The sequence below is a fragment of the Panthera uncia genome, chromosome B1, assembly GCF_023721935.1.
Source record: "Panthera uncia isolate 11264 chromosome B1, Puncia_PCG_1.0, whole genome shotgun sequence".
NCBI lineage: Eukaryota > Metazoa > Chordata > Mammalia > Carnivora > Felidae > Panthera > Panthera uncia.
The window spans coordinates 171126794-171143838 of record NC_064811.1 but is presented as its reverse complement, the minus strand read 5'-3'; the positions used below and the strand labels follow the sequence as shown (position 1 = coordinate 171143838).

Below are 17045 nucleotides of genomic sequence, written 5' to 3'. Positions count from 1 at the left end.
ACTTATTTTTGAGAGAGAGAGACAGAGCACAAGTAAGGGAGGGGCAGAGAGACAGGGAGACACAGAATCTGAAGCGGGCTCCAGGCTCCAAGTTGTCAGCACAGAGCCCGACGTGGGGCTTGAACTCATGAACCATGAGATCATGACCTGAGCTCAAGTTGGACACTTAACCGACTGAGCCACCTGGACACCCCAATTTTATTTTAATGCTTATTTATTTTGAGAGAGACAGAACATGCTCTGGTGGGCGAGGGAGAGAGAGAGAGAATCTGATGCAGGCTCCATATCCAATATGGAGCCCCAGCTGGGGCTCGATCTCATGACCTGAGTCGAAATCAAAAGTCTGATGCTCAGCCTACTGAGCCACCCAGGTGCCCTGAGCTCTCTCTGTTTTAGTTCCATCCATGAACTCTCTCCCTCCATCCTGTGTGAGGTAAAACCCACCTTGCACATGAGGGGCTGAGGCTCACATAGGGCCAAGGAAATGAGTCAGGTTGGAGCAGGAAGCTGGGCTGCCTGCCTCCAAAGCCCACCTTTTCATCCTGTATGCTGCTTCCTGAGTCACTTTCCTGTACAACAGCCCAGGATAAGCATTTTCCAAATCATACTTCTTACTGTGCAAAACTTCATTCCTTTTTTAATTCTAAGGCTACTTGCTTCATGTTTCAAGGGTTTTCCACTCACTGTAGTATTCTGTGACTTTAAAATTTTGATGACTTTAAGGACCCATTGCTTTCCTCCCTTGGCCTTCCTGTAGGAGGTCTTTAGGATTCTATAATGTTGAATCTATTCCTTTGCACTGGCAGCCCTTACCTTTGAACATTTTAGTGACCCCTCTTGGTAGCTACCAGCTGCCTTTTTTTTTTTTTTTTGGTCTTAAGGAATGACCAAAGCTATATGCAGTTTGTCAGAGGTTAATTATGTAATTTTGTGCCATCTGCATGTATAGGATCTAATATTTTCTAACTTTTCAGGTGATTTGTGGATAATGGCAGTCAAATCAGCACTAATAATGGTGACTTTTTTTTTAAGATACAAAGCGTTTTCACTACCATTTTTTTTCACAACCATTTTTAATTAGATTTTCCCAACCGTGTGAAATAGATAAGGCAGATGCTACTCTCTCCCCACGCACGCCCAACTTTCTATGCACAAGATTATTGAAGTTCAGAGTAATTATGTGGTTCCCTAATCCCATAGACCAAATAAGCGCTGGACCCCGGGTTTGCTGACTCCCCATTCTTATCCTTAATAGAGATTCTCAAAAGCTAGAGGGAGAAGTGCAGGATGTTTTGCATGGAGTTGGGGATTTAAATTCGTAGACTAGAAACTATTAGCAAAGAATCTAATTAGACTTCTTTGTAAATAACAACAAACGAAAGGCATTTCTAGTGGTTTGTCAGTCATTATGGAGGAAATGAAAGCTATGTGTTGACATGTTAGGTAAAACTTCATTTAAGTTCCTTTTGTGTAGTGTTTGTGAATCTTTGTGCTGAGAAAACGTGACTGCAATTTAGGAACCAAGGGATTATCTCAGAATGGGTGGGAAGCAGCTCACTTTTATTTTCAAAAGATGGTTTAATGAATTTGTTTTTTATATAAAATAAGGGGAGCTGTGAATCATGTCTTCATGTGTGTGTGCGCACGTGTGTATGTTGTCAGAAACCAGACTACTTGGGCTCTAATCTTACAGTTTGATTTGTGAGGACTGTACAGGAAAGCATCCCAGCCTTGGAGCTCTGCAAGATAGGTGACAAAATGAGATTGCTTTAGATGATCGGTGATGATGTAACACAGTACAGATTTTCTCACTCCGAACAGTCTGTTTAATTTGACTGTGGTCACTTTCCACCTCTTCAACAAATTCATGACCCTGGGAACCTGAAGATAAGAAAATTGTCTTCCCTGGTCTTTCCTGTGGGGTAGAAGTAAAATGATAAGGATTCAATTGTTAGCTTGTCTGTGGACCTGCTTAAAAATGCAAAGAGCTACTCAAGCTTTAAAGATCCTCGGAAAGTCAAACGTGGGCCCTGCGTAAGAATGGATGCAAGACTGGTTATATAAAAACTGTAGTAAACAGAGCAGAGAGAAAATTAACTTTGATCTGGTGGGCCTCAGCGAGTCAGGAAGGTTCCATTCAATCCTGGCATGTACCTTTCAGGGTCATTCAGTTTAATAAGTTGTCTGTGAATAAAAAGGAAAAATTAGAAACCTGTGGTTGCCGGGAAAGTTGACCTGCCTACATAGCAAAGAAATAGATTTTCAACATCCTGGAAGGATGCATTTATTTTATGATTAGGGCTGCTAAATTTTTTTCTTCTTCACAGAAGGAATAAATTTGAAATGGCTATGTGAAAATAGGTCATGGGGAACTAACACTGGTAGATCAGTAAAGGACTTTGCTCATAAGCGATGCTTTAGGTTTTATGCCCGTATTTTATGCCATACTGGAAAGTTTTCACATAGTTGTCACTGTTTGAAATTAATTATAATCAAGTGCTAACTCATTTTGCCTGGGAATTTTCTCTAGTTTAGAACGTCTATCTACATAAATTCCTTCTTTCAAATGAAAAAGAGAAGTTTAGTGGTAACAATTAAATGATTGTAATTTAATTTGAACAAAGAAATAAGGGTTATGAAGATAAATGTTAACACATCAAGGTCATGCTAATGTGCTAACTTTACTTTAGCATCGGAAGAGAGAAACCTCATTCCAGTAAGAAAATAAATAAATACAATATCAGATTTTCAGTAACTAGATATTTCTCCATTTCTCTGTTTTGAAGTGACATGTTGGGGCAGAGTAGGGCAGATACGTATAACAAATGAAGGAAAAAGCCTTGCTTTTTGACAACAGAAAAGATCAAATTTACAAACTGATGTCAAATGAAATTTGCTGCCCATCAGTTAGGTCAAACTGTAATGGATCCATTTTAACCCTGTGTATTGATGGCCTTAGATGAAGCTTGTGGGACCTCTTCTCTTGTGTCCATTGAGTGAGGTTCTCCTCTAATCGCGGGCAGCACTGGGAACAGCTTTAATTAGGCAGGCCTGGTGAACGCTTACCGTAAGCTGCCCGCAACTGTGCTGTGATTTACTCCAGCATCCGTTGTCACGATGCGTTGCCTTGACACCTTGAAAGAACAGCACTAATCTGTTACGACCCTCTTATTGCTGTGTTCTCACACAAGGGCTATTGAGTTTCAGGCAACCTGGGAGTGACACGGAGCACGGTTTACTTTCGTGGCATTTGACAGATGACAGTCACACAGTTCAAAAAAAATTGTTCTGGTATGCCAATTTCAAGTGTTCTGTCTGGTTGTATTTCCCCAGAAACCATCATAGTTGCTTAGAAAACTCAGTAATTTCCGTATCTACTTTCTGTCGCAGACGCTTTTTGTACTTGGAGTGTGTGTAGAAATGATTTGTCACGTGCTGCCCTCCCAGATTTAATCAGGAAACTATGGTCACTATTAATATATCCATAAATTAAATTTGACACTTGAACTATGAACATCAACAACATAGCAAATAATTGTTTATCGCCTAGTAATTAAGGGCAGAAACACTGGAGTCAGACTTCTGGGGTCCAGATATGGGTGCTGCAATATACCAGCTGTGTGACTATGGGAAGTTACTCTACCTCTCTGTTTCTGTTTCCTCGCCCGTAAATTGGGAATAATGATAGTAAAACGTATCTATCTCCTGGAGTTGTAATAAAACTTAAAAGAGTGGACATAAAGTTCTTAGAGCAGAGCCTGGCACATAGTAGGTACTCAACAAGTGTTAACGGTCATTACTCTAAAGGAGTTTATTGTTGAAAGTACTAAGAGGGCCTTCTTCTTTATTTTAATGTTTATTTATTTATTTTGAGACAGAGAGAGAGAGAGAGAGTGGGGGGAGAGGCAGAGAGAGAGAGCGAGAGAGAGAATCCCAAGTAGGCTCCGCACCGTCAGCACAGAGACTGATATAGGCCTCGAACTCACAAGCTGCAAGATCGTGACCTGAGCTGAAATCAAGAGTTGGATACTCAACAGACTGAACCACCCAGGCGCCCCAAAGAGGGCCAGATTCTAAATTCATCTCATAGGCTTTTGGAACACTCTTATGGTAGTTTTATAATTTTATTTTTGGCCCTCAAGTTATGAAATACTGGGCAAAGAACTCACAGAACTGTATAAAGGAGGAAGATTGCTAATTTCAACAAGCATAATATCAATTTTCAGGCTGAAAAATTCTCTTACCTAATAAATCTGCACTTATTTTCCCCTGTAGGATTTAGCAATGTTGTAAATCTCTCACAGACACACGTGGAGAGGTGATCTGGTTTATATAGCTTATTATGAGAAACAGAAAATTACCATAGTGGCTATGATGGAATGGAATAATCAATCCCATTTTTAGTCTATTCTCCTCTTCCCCTTTCCCGCCTCCACCTCAAGCTGTGTCAAAGCACCCTGTTGGACAGAAAAGTCCCAGGTTTAAATCCTGGTGTACATCTTGTCAGCCTTGTGACATCGGGCAATGTCAAGTTCCAGTATAACTCCCTATATCCACACTTGCAAAATGAAACAGTTACCCTCCTTATATGAAATACATACTAGAACTGTTGCAGAGAAATGATAAATGTGGGGATATGTGTTGGCCATCAATGAAAAAGCACACTTAATAGTTAAGGGAGAAAGCTTAGACCTTGTAGATTGGGGTCAATCAGTGAAGACAATCAACTTTGATTGGAAGGTGGAGGAGATAATATTTAAATGCGTGTGCCTTTCTTGCTGAAGTGGATAAACACCTGGCCTCTGGGGAGACTCCTGTATAGGACACTGAGTGTCACAGGAAGGGACATGGTTACAATGACCAGGATCCTCGCCGAGGCAGAGTTCAAGCAGAGAACGCTCAAACAGTGATGACCAGATAAGAGAAATATAGGAGAACATGAACATTTCAAAGCAGAGACTACTACTTATTTGATAGTTTTCCAGTTAGATGTAACATTCCCTTTTCCTTGGCATCACGTGGCAGAGAACAGAAGAGTCCTAACCCAGTGGAATGCATTCACACAAAAACTAATGTCGCGGGGCCCTTCCATTCCGGACAATAAAAAGTCTTTTGAGAAGGTAGGTGAGGCCTCTGGAATAACTTTTGGACCTGGGTCTCTACTTTCTCAGCATCTTCTAGATCCTTCATCCTCCTCACCCCTTAGCAAGCACTTGAGGTCCTGCTTGGTGTTAGGCCCCTAAGATCTTGTGTATCTTCCGTCTAATAAATTTAGACATTTGGATGTTTGATTGCAGTGCCAAGCAAAATGGACACACACACGCGCGTGCACGTGCGCGCACACCTCAATAGCCTAATCCTTTGACTAGGGACTGTGGCCCCCTACTAATAACTACTCTTACCTGTCCTTTCATTTGGTAGGGATACATTCCTTAAATGGCCCTCTTTCTGTACATGTGCTTTTTTTCAGTGCAGCCTGATGGGTGTGGTATTCAGATGGACAATGTAATTATCATTTTCTGTGATCTTAGCATAAGCAAACATTTTGACGGGGCTGATTGGGGCTCGTGCCCTCAAATGGGGCATTTAAAAGAATCATACCATTATCCATCACTTGTGACAGTTAACTGTGAGAGGCGATACTTTGAGCACATCCATGTGGAAAAGTCCCCACCAACGAAACTGATATGCTTGGGAGATCACAGTGAACACTAGTGAGAAGCCAAGTTTGGGGGTACAGATACCACCATTGTGAATATTAGAAGCAAGATGTTGAAATATGGCCCCCAATTGTACTGTTTCATGCTGTGTAATGACACGCCCCACGCATTTGTGATGAGGATTATTCAGTGTGCTCAATGGTATTATTCGGTAGTGCACGTGCACACCCTTGCGCATTTAAGGAGTTGGACACGGACCCTGCTACAATGGTATTTCTGGAGTCCAGTTATCTTAACTGTAGTTTGAAGCAAAATCCCCAGGTGTTTACTGGGTAGGTTCGGTTTGTGCCAATGATATGGAGTCAGCTTGTGAATGATTTGTAATAAAACCCTGAATTTTATGGTGACTTCTTCTCACATGAAAGCACCCACGTGTTCTGTCTCATCCTCCAGATATCTTTGCTGAATACACAGGGACGGATAGCAGGCCCATTTTAGCTCCCAGGGGACTCTAGTTAACCAGAGTCAGGAACAGTCTTTCTGAAGGCTGATTCAGCTGGAGCATGGGCCAGTGCGAGCACGGAGTCCCCATAGGCGGCGGCAAATGGTGACCTTCTTGGGTGGTTCTTCCCCTAAGATCACTCAGTGCATCAGCAGCAGTGGTTGTAATCCTAGGAGTCATTGCCACCAGAACTTGCTGCCTTTTACACAGCTATATTTACAAATTTTAACCTGATAAGACACACTTTCCCTTCTAAGCTTAAATCTGTGAGCCCAGCTCAGAAGACCAGATGGCAAAGCATAAACTTTATCCACTCTGTGCCTGACCGTAATCTTCTCCGTAAGGTAGTTCAACGAGGGAGAAATATGATCAGGAAAGGAATTTTGGAGGCTTTTGCAGTAAGTTATTCACCTCTAACCTGACTACAAAAAAGGGACATCCTTCTACTTCGAGGACTGATTGATGATATTCGTGTGGCTTTCATTAACTCACAACCAATTTTCACCGTGCGATCTGCACGTGTGTGATGTCAGGCTTTTAAAAGGTGGTGTGTAGGGAAGATTTCTCTGGGATCGCAGCTGAAAGCTCACTGTTATTTGATAATATTTTGCAGGTTTCCTGTTTAATTTGTTCAGTGTGTTGAAGCTGTTCAGATGAACTGCGCGGTTAAACGTGGAGAGGAGTGATAGGAGTTAACTCTGCATTGGCAGCTCCATCAAAAAACAGAAACAGCGGCTTATCTAGTGTCACATGCCCTCAGCGTATCTTGGTTCCATACACGTGCTAAAATTTGTTTCCCGTTCTAACAATACAGGGCAATATTCGATATAACGGCACTGAATGTATTTTAAAAATATGTGCGCAGTAGATCGAAACAAGAGGATCATTTAGATGAACGGTTCTTTTCATCTATTTCACCTTTAGCATAGATATTCATTCACACATTAAATTGTTGGAATAAATGAATATATTGCCCTAAATTTTTGTGTGGTCACGATGTAAGATGAAGATTTGGGGATTACCACCACAATTCTTTTCTACGTTGCATGACATATCAAATAAGAAACACAAGTGCAAAAACAGACGGCTTGCGTTGAGTTAGAGTCAGAAGAGTGTGTTTGTGATCTTTTAAAAGCCTGTAAAACCCTGAAAGCCAGTAAAAAGAAATGCCTGTAAAGTGTGTGGCATTGCTCTGAGGGTTTTTGAGTTTCTGTTTTTAAAGGCTGTTCTCTTTTGCACTTTACTGTCTGTCTCTGTTGATACATTTCTAAGGGTGTAGATGCATTCATATTAATGTCAAGCAAGTTTGAAATAGATGTTGGCAAAGGCTGTCTAGAACTTGCTCTATCATTAGATTGTTTCAGGGTGTGGAACTCCTGCCTGTCCAGAAACACACTGAGAGTGAAATTTTGAACTGTGGCAGACCAAATACAATTAAATCATGTCAGAGATTCTCAGAACACTTACTACATCCAAAGCATTAACTTAGCATTGTTTTGCCTTCAAGCAATTTTTAGTTAACGGACCATTTACTCTTAGCCAGGGACTGAGAGGCAACTAACATGTTTTTTTCAAGTTTTGAAATCCAAGTACATCGTTAAAAAATTGCTCTCCCAGTTTAGAAGTGACCCCTGGCCTTATAAAGTTACATCTGAGTACTAGAAAGTACTTGGTGGAGTAGATTTTTGTTAATGAAATAAACAAGATTATTTCATGTGAGTAAACCATTGACTGGGAAACATACAGAGTAAAATGTATTCCATTAAAATATAGTTATTATTTTATAATCTAATAAAAGAAAATGTCTTGAAAACTATTTCATTAGGGATAGATGGGAAAAACTGCACAAACCACATGTGCTCAGTATTCGCTTGCATTTTTGTTAGGAGGCTGTGAAATATCCAGGGCTGTTCCATTAGTGTGGTTATGTAAGAAGACAGAGAAGAGTTTATGTTGTTGCCAAGCCTTCAGGACCCTTGAATTTGGGCTCCGCCAAGAATGAGTGAGGAAGTTTGTATGGCACTTACGGGGAAGGTACCCCTGACAAGAGAACACCCATGGACCAAGGATGCGGTTGTGTAGGTGTGTTGTTGCTGTACAGGTGTGTTTCTCCATTTACGCTCTGGGGGATTTTGAGTTAACTCCTTGAAAGAGCTCTTCCCTGAAAGGCGAATGTCCTCATGTCCTAGGTTGTTACCCTGAAGGATACAGAAGGCGCCATTACTGCAAGTAAACTTTGAAGGTTGCAAAATTAGAATAGCTGGGAACTTCTGCACTTCTGACGTACTTGAAACTGTGTGCAAGAGGGAGGAACTCAGGCTAGTCGATAGAGGTATGCCAGAAACCTGAATCATTAAGAAATGTTTATACACAGGGTCAGCTAAAGGAGTGGATATTTCAGCTAAGAAAGTCCTTCTAATCTGAAGGTCTCTGCAGCACTACATCACAGATCATCTCTTTTTAAAAAAAAAAATTTTTTAACGTTTATTTATTTTTGAGACAGAGAGAGACAGAGCAAATGGGGGAGGGTCAGAGAGAGAGGGAGACACACAATCTGAAACAGGCTCCAGGCTCTGAGCTGTCAGCTCCGCCTGACGCGGAGCTCGAACTCACGGACCGCGAGATCACGACATGAGTCGAAGTCGGACGCTCAACCGACTGAGCCACACAGGCGCCCCACATCACAGATTATCTCTTAAAGACAACAGATGTGTACATCTTTGCACATGAAACCCCAAAAGAAAGGATAAATGTTGACATTCCAGATGAGTGATTGTTTTCCTTGCGCCGAAGGACCTAGCAAGATTGGAGCCCCAAAGTCATGGATATGAGGTTGAGCCATCTGAGGATTTCAGGGCTGTCTCACTCACAGAATTTGAATGGAGGATATCTTTTTAGGAGATAGACTTGTACATTAAAACTCAAATCTTCCCAAGAATCTCCTTCATGAAGGCAAACTTAGCCAAGGCATTGAAACGTAATGAAATCCTGAGCCTTTCATTGAACTACAGAAAGACCAGGTGAATGAGGCAGGAAAACAAAGAGAAACCAAGATTCCTTTTTTTTTTCTTTCTTTGTGAGTGTGTTTATGTGCATATGCAAGTGTGTATTTCCTTACTTGCTGAATCGGTTGAGATTTAGTTGTAGGCATCGTGACATTTCACCCCCAGTTCTTCAGCAGATACCACCTAAGAACAAGGACCTTCTGTGTAACCACAATGCGTGATCACAGAAATTTCGTGTTGATACGATATCGGATTTGTATTTCCCAGGTAGTCCCATTACTATCTTTCAGAGTGTTTTCCACGACACGGGATTCAGTGACAGCTGCACATTGCATTTACTTGTCATGTTTTTGAATTTGCATCGGTTCTCATGGTCGGTCTTCTTTTGTCATTCGTGACACCGACACTTCTGAAGCCTAGACCAGCTGTTTTGCAGAATATCCCTCCATTTTGAATTTGTCTGATTTGTTCTCTCACATTTGAAACCAAGAGATTGATTGATAGACGAACAGGAGGGGAAGAAGAGGTGGGGAGAGAGAAAGGGAATGAGAGAAAAGGAAAAAGATGCACATGATTTTATGAAAAATTGTTTAGTCAAACTCAAGAGCATAAAGTCTAGTACATTTCTCTTCCGGCTATATTGATAAGCAATTGTCTAGAGCTGTGGGGTGACGGGACCTGGTGCTTATTGGGAGTTAAGGATATCTGGAATATTTCAGTGAAAACATTTTGCTTAAAGGCAAGGGACTAAACCTTGAGAGTCTGGGTGGCATGCCAAGTTAAATGTAAAACTCAGTGAAAACCAAAAAAATGTCAAGCTAGTTATTTTAGTTTATACATAAAATAGTGAGACGATTTATTTTTCTTAATACGTGTAAACCAGTTTCTTTGGTGCCATTTAGCTACAGCAGATTTGTTTTTTTTAACACCCTTCACTGGGCTTAACAAAAATTGAAGATGCCTTAAAGAGTTAATAAGAACATACAGACACTATTCCAGAGAGATGAGAATTTAGTCTGTCTTTAAAAACCTCCAAAACAGAGATGCATGAACCCCAGCTTAAAAAGGAAGACTCCTGTAAAACCTGTTTAGAGTAAATCTTATTCTCAAGCTGTCAGAAAATAAGAACCAGACAAAATAATCAGGTATCAAAGGCTAAGAACAGCTGACATGAGTTTTCTACCTTGCCGCTGTGTCTCCACATTAAGTGCCAACTTCTCCACGACATCTCCTAGGCTCCAAATAAATAAAAAGGGGACGTGATTTTTAGGAGCACTGCTAAGAAATCACAGCATTCAAATGGTTTTTGCTATAATTTGTAGGAACCTTCCTATGCTTATTCCTGACATTTGATTTACTTGGTTAAGGGCAGAAATGTAGAAAAACAATCAAACCCTGAGTAGGAAGGGAACTTGGTTTCCTGGTTGTGTCTAATATGGCTCTGATGGCTGTCCTTGGTGTCCTGGTCACCACACCCAGTGAATCATTATGCCCTGAATCAGGGAGACCAGTCTTATTTGCTGGGGTTTTAAGTTAATACCTGAACCAGAGCAGAAGTGGGCTTCGTAATTGGCTTCTCTGAGACTCAGCGGAAACAGTGTTGAGAGCTCAAATTCTGTGATGTTGATTATTAAGTGAAGCGTGTGCAGAGGAAGGTCCACTCATCATGCTTTTATTTAAAAAAAACCCACTTTTATTATGAAAAAAACAGGCCTACTATATTGAATTGTTGCTTGACTTCTACAATGATGGACCAACTTCTTGGGAAATTTGTTTCATTTTTATGCCGATCCATTCCCTGCCACCATTTTATTTTGAAGCAAATCTCAGAGAGTATAACATTTTATCCATAAATATTTCTGTAGAGAATAGATACTCTTTTAAGCTGTCTTGCTTAAAATAAGACTGGTATATAGGTGCTTAAGGTATTCTACCAGGTAATGCACAGCTTAAGTACTTCCAGTCTCTGTTGGGAAGATTTAGAAGAGCTAAAGCCAATCAAACTGACAATTTGATCTGAGTATGGTTGTCATCTGGAATGGTCATTCATTGCGTGGAGGACACCAGCCTGAGGCCCAATAAAAAAAGTGATGTCGCTAAAGAATTTCTTTCTTGAAGAAGGGAACGTCGTTAAGAGTTATGAGTTCTCTTTGTTCTGTGGCCACCTCTGATGATAGCATCGTCTAACTCTGACTCTCCAGAAACATTGTAACCGTGGACAAGTCAGTCACTTACCCGTCTCTGAAATTAAACTTCCCCATTTAAAAAATGGGTATGATGCCTGCTGTACGTATTTACAGAGCCATGATGAAGATTATTTGTGATCTGAGATGTGAACGTACTTTCAAAATAATGGCCTGTATATAGTACACATGAAACTAATATAACACTGTATGTTAACTATACTGGAATTTAAAATAATAATATTAGTCATAATGGCCTAGCTGCGTATTCTCCTCTAGCATAGTTTTTTGTCTTTTTGAAATGACCACTGTTCAGGATTTTTAATGGCATCAGAAAAATGTAAAGATTGAGGAATTGACCATTTAGAATATTTTACAGTCTAGGTTCCCCTCGCTCTCCCCTGCCCCAAGTATATTTTATATTTGGGCATTTTATTTTTCTCCAAGCTGAGATCCATTTTGGTTGACTCATTTTTTCCCCCCTTTCTGTCTTTCTCTCTCAGATAGTAAAACATTTGGGAGTGGTGTCTTGATCCAGCTCACCTAAAATTAATATGTTTCTCTTTAGAAGATGATCAAAATTTTTTTCCTTCTCTTTTGTTTTTTAGCTTTGCCTCCCCGGTTGAAAGAGATGAGAAGCCAGGAGTCTGTTGCAGGCTCTAAACTAGTGCTTCGGTGTGAGACCAGTTCCGAATACTCCTCTCTCAAGTTCAAGTGGTTCAAGAATGGGAACGAATTAAACCGAAAGAACAAACCACAGAACATCAAGATACAAAAAAAGCCAGGGTAAGTATCATGCATATAATAGCAGAGGCAGTGTCTAGCAATGGAATGCTATAAAATAGAATAAAAATTATTCTCAGCCCCAATAAATAAATTTACTATCAAAAAGCATGATCTATAGTAAATGAAAAAGGTTTTTCATTCTATGGTGGCCAGAAATTGCGTTACTATATAGAAAGGAATTTGAAATTTTGATTCTTGCAGCTTCTGGATGAGGAAAGAAAACGGGTGGGGAGAGAACTGTAGGGCGTGGAGGGGGATAGGAGGGAGAAGGAAGGAAGTAGCTTTAGTGGTAGTGGTAGCTGCTGTAATTGGAATATGTTAGATCTTAAAATTCGACTTCTTCAAAATAAGACGAATGCTGTTGAGAGTACAGTGCCTTCTACAATCAACATCCCAACTTCGTGATAAAGCTGAATAAATACCTAGATTTATGGAAAGAGAATGCGGTCACTCGAATTTCAACTATTTTCAAGTTAAGAGGTTAATACATACAGCTCTACCTAATAAGGTTTTTTTTAAGTTTATTTATTATTTTTGAGAGAGAGAGAGTGAGCACGCGTGGGAGAAGGGCAGAGAGAGAGGGAATCCCAAGCAGGCTCCATGCTGCCGGCACAGAGCCCGACTCGGGGCCTGAACCCACGGACCATGAGAGTATGACCTGAGCCGAAACCGAGTGTCGGATGCTCAACTGATGAGCCACCCAGGCACCTCCCCCCAATAAGTTTTTTTAACTGACAATTCTGTGAAACTACATCACCCACTGTAGCAGATTAAAACATCAGAGCATCTTAGCAAGAATCTTAAATCATCCCACCTTCCTTGTGGAGGTCCACATTTGGAAAGGTTTCTTGTGATTCCTATAACCTCTTGGAGGGGGGTTTATACCTACTCTAAAACGATGCTCCTTTATTATTCCTATTCTCCTCATTTTTATTTACCTCCTTAGTTAAGAGATTCTCTTCTAACATCAAACTACATTTTGAAATTAAGGAAGAGATAAGTATGTGAGAGTTTTGCTTGCAAATAGTCCTTTAATCAGTGTGACCTATGTGATAGCACTTCCAAACTCAGAGATCACATTTTCTTTTTTTAATCTTTAAAAAAAAATTTTTTTAATGTTTATTTTTGAGAGAGAGAGAGAGAGAGAGAGAGAGAGACAGATTGCAAGTGGGGAAGGGGCAGAGAGAGAGGGAGAGACAGAACCTGAAGCAGGCTCCAGGCTCTGAGCTGTCAGCACAGAGCCCGACACGGGGCTCGAACTCACGGACTGTGAGATCGTGACCTGAGCCAAAGTTGGACGCTTAACTGACTGAGCCACCCAGGCGCCCCAAAGATCACATTTTCTTTGCTCATGCTTCCGCAGATTCCAGTGACATCCCAGATGTGATACTGGCAGCAACAACAAAAGAGTCTCCTCCTGTACTTTGATTTTCTAGAACACCTACCAAAGAATTGTCACACAGTCATGAAGCAAGAGTAAACAAAGTGATTATAATGGAAATTTAATTTAATCTTCCCAAAGTGTTTAATTGCTCTAATAACCATAATCAGTGAATTTTCCCCCTAGTTTCCATGGCTTTATTAACTACACTGCTTAGTCTCCTTGTTTAGTGTGTCAGCAGGATCTCTTGACTTGGACAAAAGAGTAGGGATTGCATTTGCAACAGATGCTTCTCCAAAGATATAAAAACTAACTCTGTAAAGTGACATGGTGTGGTTTTTTTGTTTTTTGGGTTTTTTTTTTTTTTTTTACATAATATTACTTATTGCAACATTCCCATAGGTAGTAGGGGAAGTTGAACTGTACATGGTGACTAATTTTGCATATTAAGAAATTTAGATGGAAAACAAAAATGTTCTGCCTGGCCTTGAGTCATACAACGAGTAAGAAACTACGCCGGAACACAGATCTGTTCCTTGGGTCCCTTTAATGCCTTACTCCTTCTTTTAAAAATGGAAAGCATACAGGTGTAATAACCTGTGTGCATGTGGGGAGGGGAGGAGGAAGAGCAAGTGAACTGAAAAAAAATAACTATGATGCTTTGACAAGTGTAACAAGAAAAAAAAAACTTTTAGATACTGGATTTTGAAGTCTGCTTTGTTTTTCATCAATTAGACACATTTGTAAGAAACTAAGTTATCTTCACATGCAGGAGAATGTCTCATTTCTTTCCACATGGCTGTCAAATGATATCAGTAATATTTAGGTGCCCACAGAAGGCTTTATGCTGGGAATGGGAGGAAATGGGAGCAGCATGGGGCGTTATCTCTGCACTCAGGGGGGTCACAGATCATATAGGGATTCTGGAGTTCAGCCTTATCTGAAAGCATGGTGGTTTCCGAGGTTGTATGCTAAAGCACTCTTAGGGCTGGGGAACTTTCGGATTTTCAAGCAGCCCATCCGTTTGCAAATAGTGACCTTTTAGAAAATTATTATTTATATTAAGGTAAATTCTACTCTAAGTCAAGATTTAATTAGGGAAAATACCCCTGATGAATGATCTAGCCCATCATACATACAGTAAAGCCTGGTGCTAAATTGTAGGTTCCTGATACTGAGCTTGGGAAGAGGGAGAGACCCCAAGAGCTATAGGAGTAGCCATGAAGAGGTGGATTTGTCTGCTGAAGGGAGAGAATCCCCTCTGGCTGGGTGGGTAGGGTGAGATGGGAAGTTACAGAGAAGGAGCAGAACGGTAGTCAGTAGCAAGTTCTGGGTTTTTGTTTGTTTTGTTTTTAATTTTTTTTAATGTTTATTTATTTTTGAGAGAGACAGAGAGTGTGTGCAGGGGAGGGGCAGAGAGTGGGGGAGAGGCAGACAGCAAGGGAGACAGAGGATCCAAAGTGGACTCTGATGCAGGGCTCAAACTCATGAACCATGAGATCATGACCTGAGCCAAAGTCAGATATTTAACCAACTCAGCCACCCAGGCGTCCCGCAAGTTCTGTTTATAGGACAGTAGAGAGGCCAGTGGGCGAGTCGATGGGAATTCAGTCCTTTATGGGACAAGATGCTGTGTGTCAGACCCTGGGCTAGACGCCAGGTACCCAGACATGGAGGACATGCTCCCTGTTCTTAAGAGGCAGGTGGTCTAGAGGGGAGAGAGTTGCTGAACAGTTAAAATATTCCATCTTAACTTCTACAGTAGCGATAGTCATTGGGTGTCATAGCAAGAAGTGCAAGGGGACCCAGGCAGGGACAGGGGAGGCTTCCAAGAAAGAAGGAGAGGAGGAGGGGAGGGAGAAGAGATTGAGGGAATAGAACAAAGCATCTTCAGACTGCGAGTATTTAGTCTAAGGATGCCTGGGGAGAAGCAAATGAAGTTGAGTAGATAAGGTGAAAACAGTATGTATATGCTTAAAGAGGTAATTTGTTGCATGGCTTGGATGACATATAAAAGAGTCATCAGTATTCAGAAAAGCATTTTCATGTTGGCTTCATAGGTCCAGACAGCTAAGAGTACTGTCTACATGTTAATAAAATCCCATTATACCAGAAAGGCCAATATTCAGAAATTACTTCTTTTAAACAATAGCCTTGCTGGAAAGAATTAAATGGAAGAAAAGGCGTTTTATTCAGGTTATGTGACTGTAAATTACTCTTGGCGAAACATTTTAACATATTTGATCTTCCAAAAATAAGACACTTTGTGTAAAGTGGGCCATTAGTGTTGTCAACTTTTTTTTAAGGCTAAAGAACCAAACTCAATCTAAATTTAATTAACATTTGCAAGGTGCCCTATTATTTCAACTTGTCCTATACGTATAAGAGAATGGATACGGATACGATTTTGAAAAAATGTTTACTTATTTATTGGGGGGAGGGGCAGAGAGAGACGGAGAGAGAGAATCCCAAACAGGCTCCGTGTTGTCAGCGCAGAGCCCCATGCGGGGCTGGATCCCACAAACTGTCAGATCATGACCTGAACTGAAATCGAGAGTTGGATGCTTAACAGGCCGAGCCACCTAAGCGCCTGAGAATGGATACTATTATTGTTATACCCATTTTTAAAAAAAATGAATGTCCTAAGATGAGGGAAGTTTAGTTTCTTGCTGTATGTCCAATGTTAATGAATGCTCAAGCTTGGATTTGAACTAGGTCTGACTCTATGCCTGCTGTCTTTTCAGTTACTGGTGATTTTTCTACATATAGTGAAGCCACAACACAGGGCTGGAGACATGCTTAGGCATTGGGTGATGGTCTTTCATAAAAAAACACTCTAATTTTTCAGTTTCACCTACATATTCAAATTGTTAACGTTTTGCCTTGGTTACTTGGTTACTCAAACTTTATCTTCGGCTTTGATCAACCAAGCAGAGGTGAATTGTAGTGTGAGATTTAGGATTTCATTGGGATTGTCTTTATTTTAAGAAAAATGTTGACTCTTTTCCAATCCTTAGTCTAGGTTTTCTTTTTCACAGAATCTAGATGGTACATTGCAGCCAGAATTTCCCTTTAATCCCTTAGCGTTAGGAAAAGACATCACAGCAATAAGCAATCTCCATTATTTTGTAAAGTCTTATCGCCCTTCTGTCCTGCTCCTACTAATGACATACATTCTTACATGTTCTTCCTACGATTTCGAATTTACGTTTGAGGCTGTTTATTTTATTTGGCGAAGCAACGGGTGGAACCAATTTTTAAAAAATGGAAAATGCCCTAGTGTTATGTGTCTGCTTATCCTTTTGTTCTGTTTCCTCTGCCGGGTGGATAGTTTTGGCCAAGAAGACTGGTTAAAGAGCTTGGAGTGTGACAGATTCATATTTGAGGCTGTCAGACTGGCCTCATTGAAATATCTGTTCTACGTTAGCCTCGTGAAAGGCCGACTTCCTGTCGTGTGTGTGGCATGCTCCTTTGGATGCCCATAGTGTTTCCTCAGCTCTTCTTTTCCACTCTCACGTATTTTACTTT

General features: G+C 40.7%; 1 protein-coding gene across 3 annotated transcripts in view; it reads left to right on the top strand.

Annotated features, from left to right (window-relative positions):
* Positions 1 to 17045, top strand: part of NRG1 (neuregulin 1) — a 1105519-nt gene that overhangs the window by 918402 nt on the left and 170072 nt on the right. For all 3 annotated transcript variants that reach the window (XM_049631635.1, XM_049631636.1, XM_049631637.1), the window contains exon 2: positions 11959 to 12136. In XM_049631635.1, coding sequence (XP_049487592.1) covers positions 11959 to 12136 — 178 coding nt within the window. The remainder of the gene's footprint in view (positions 1 to 11958; positions 12137 to 17045) is intronic.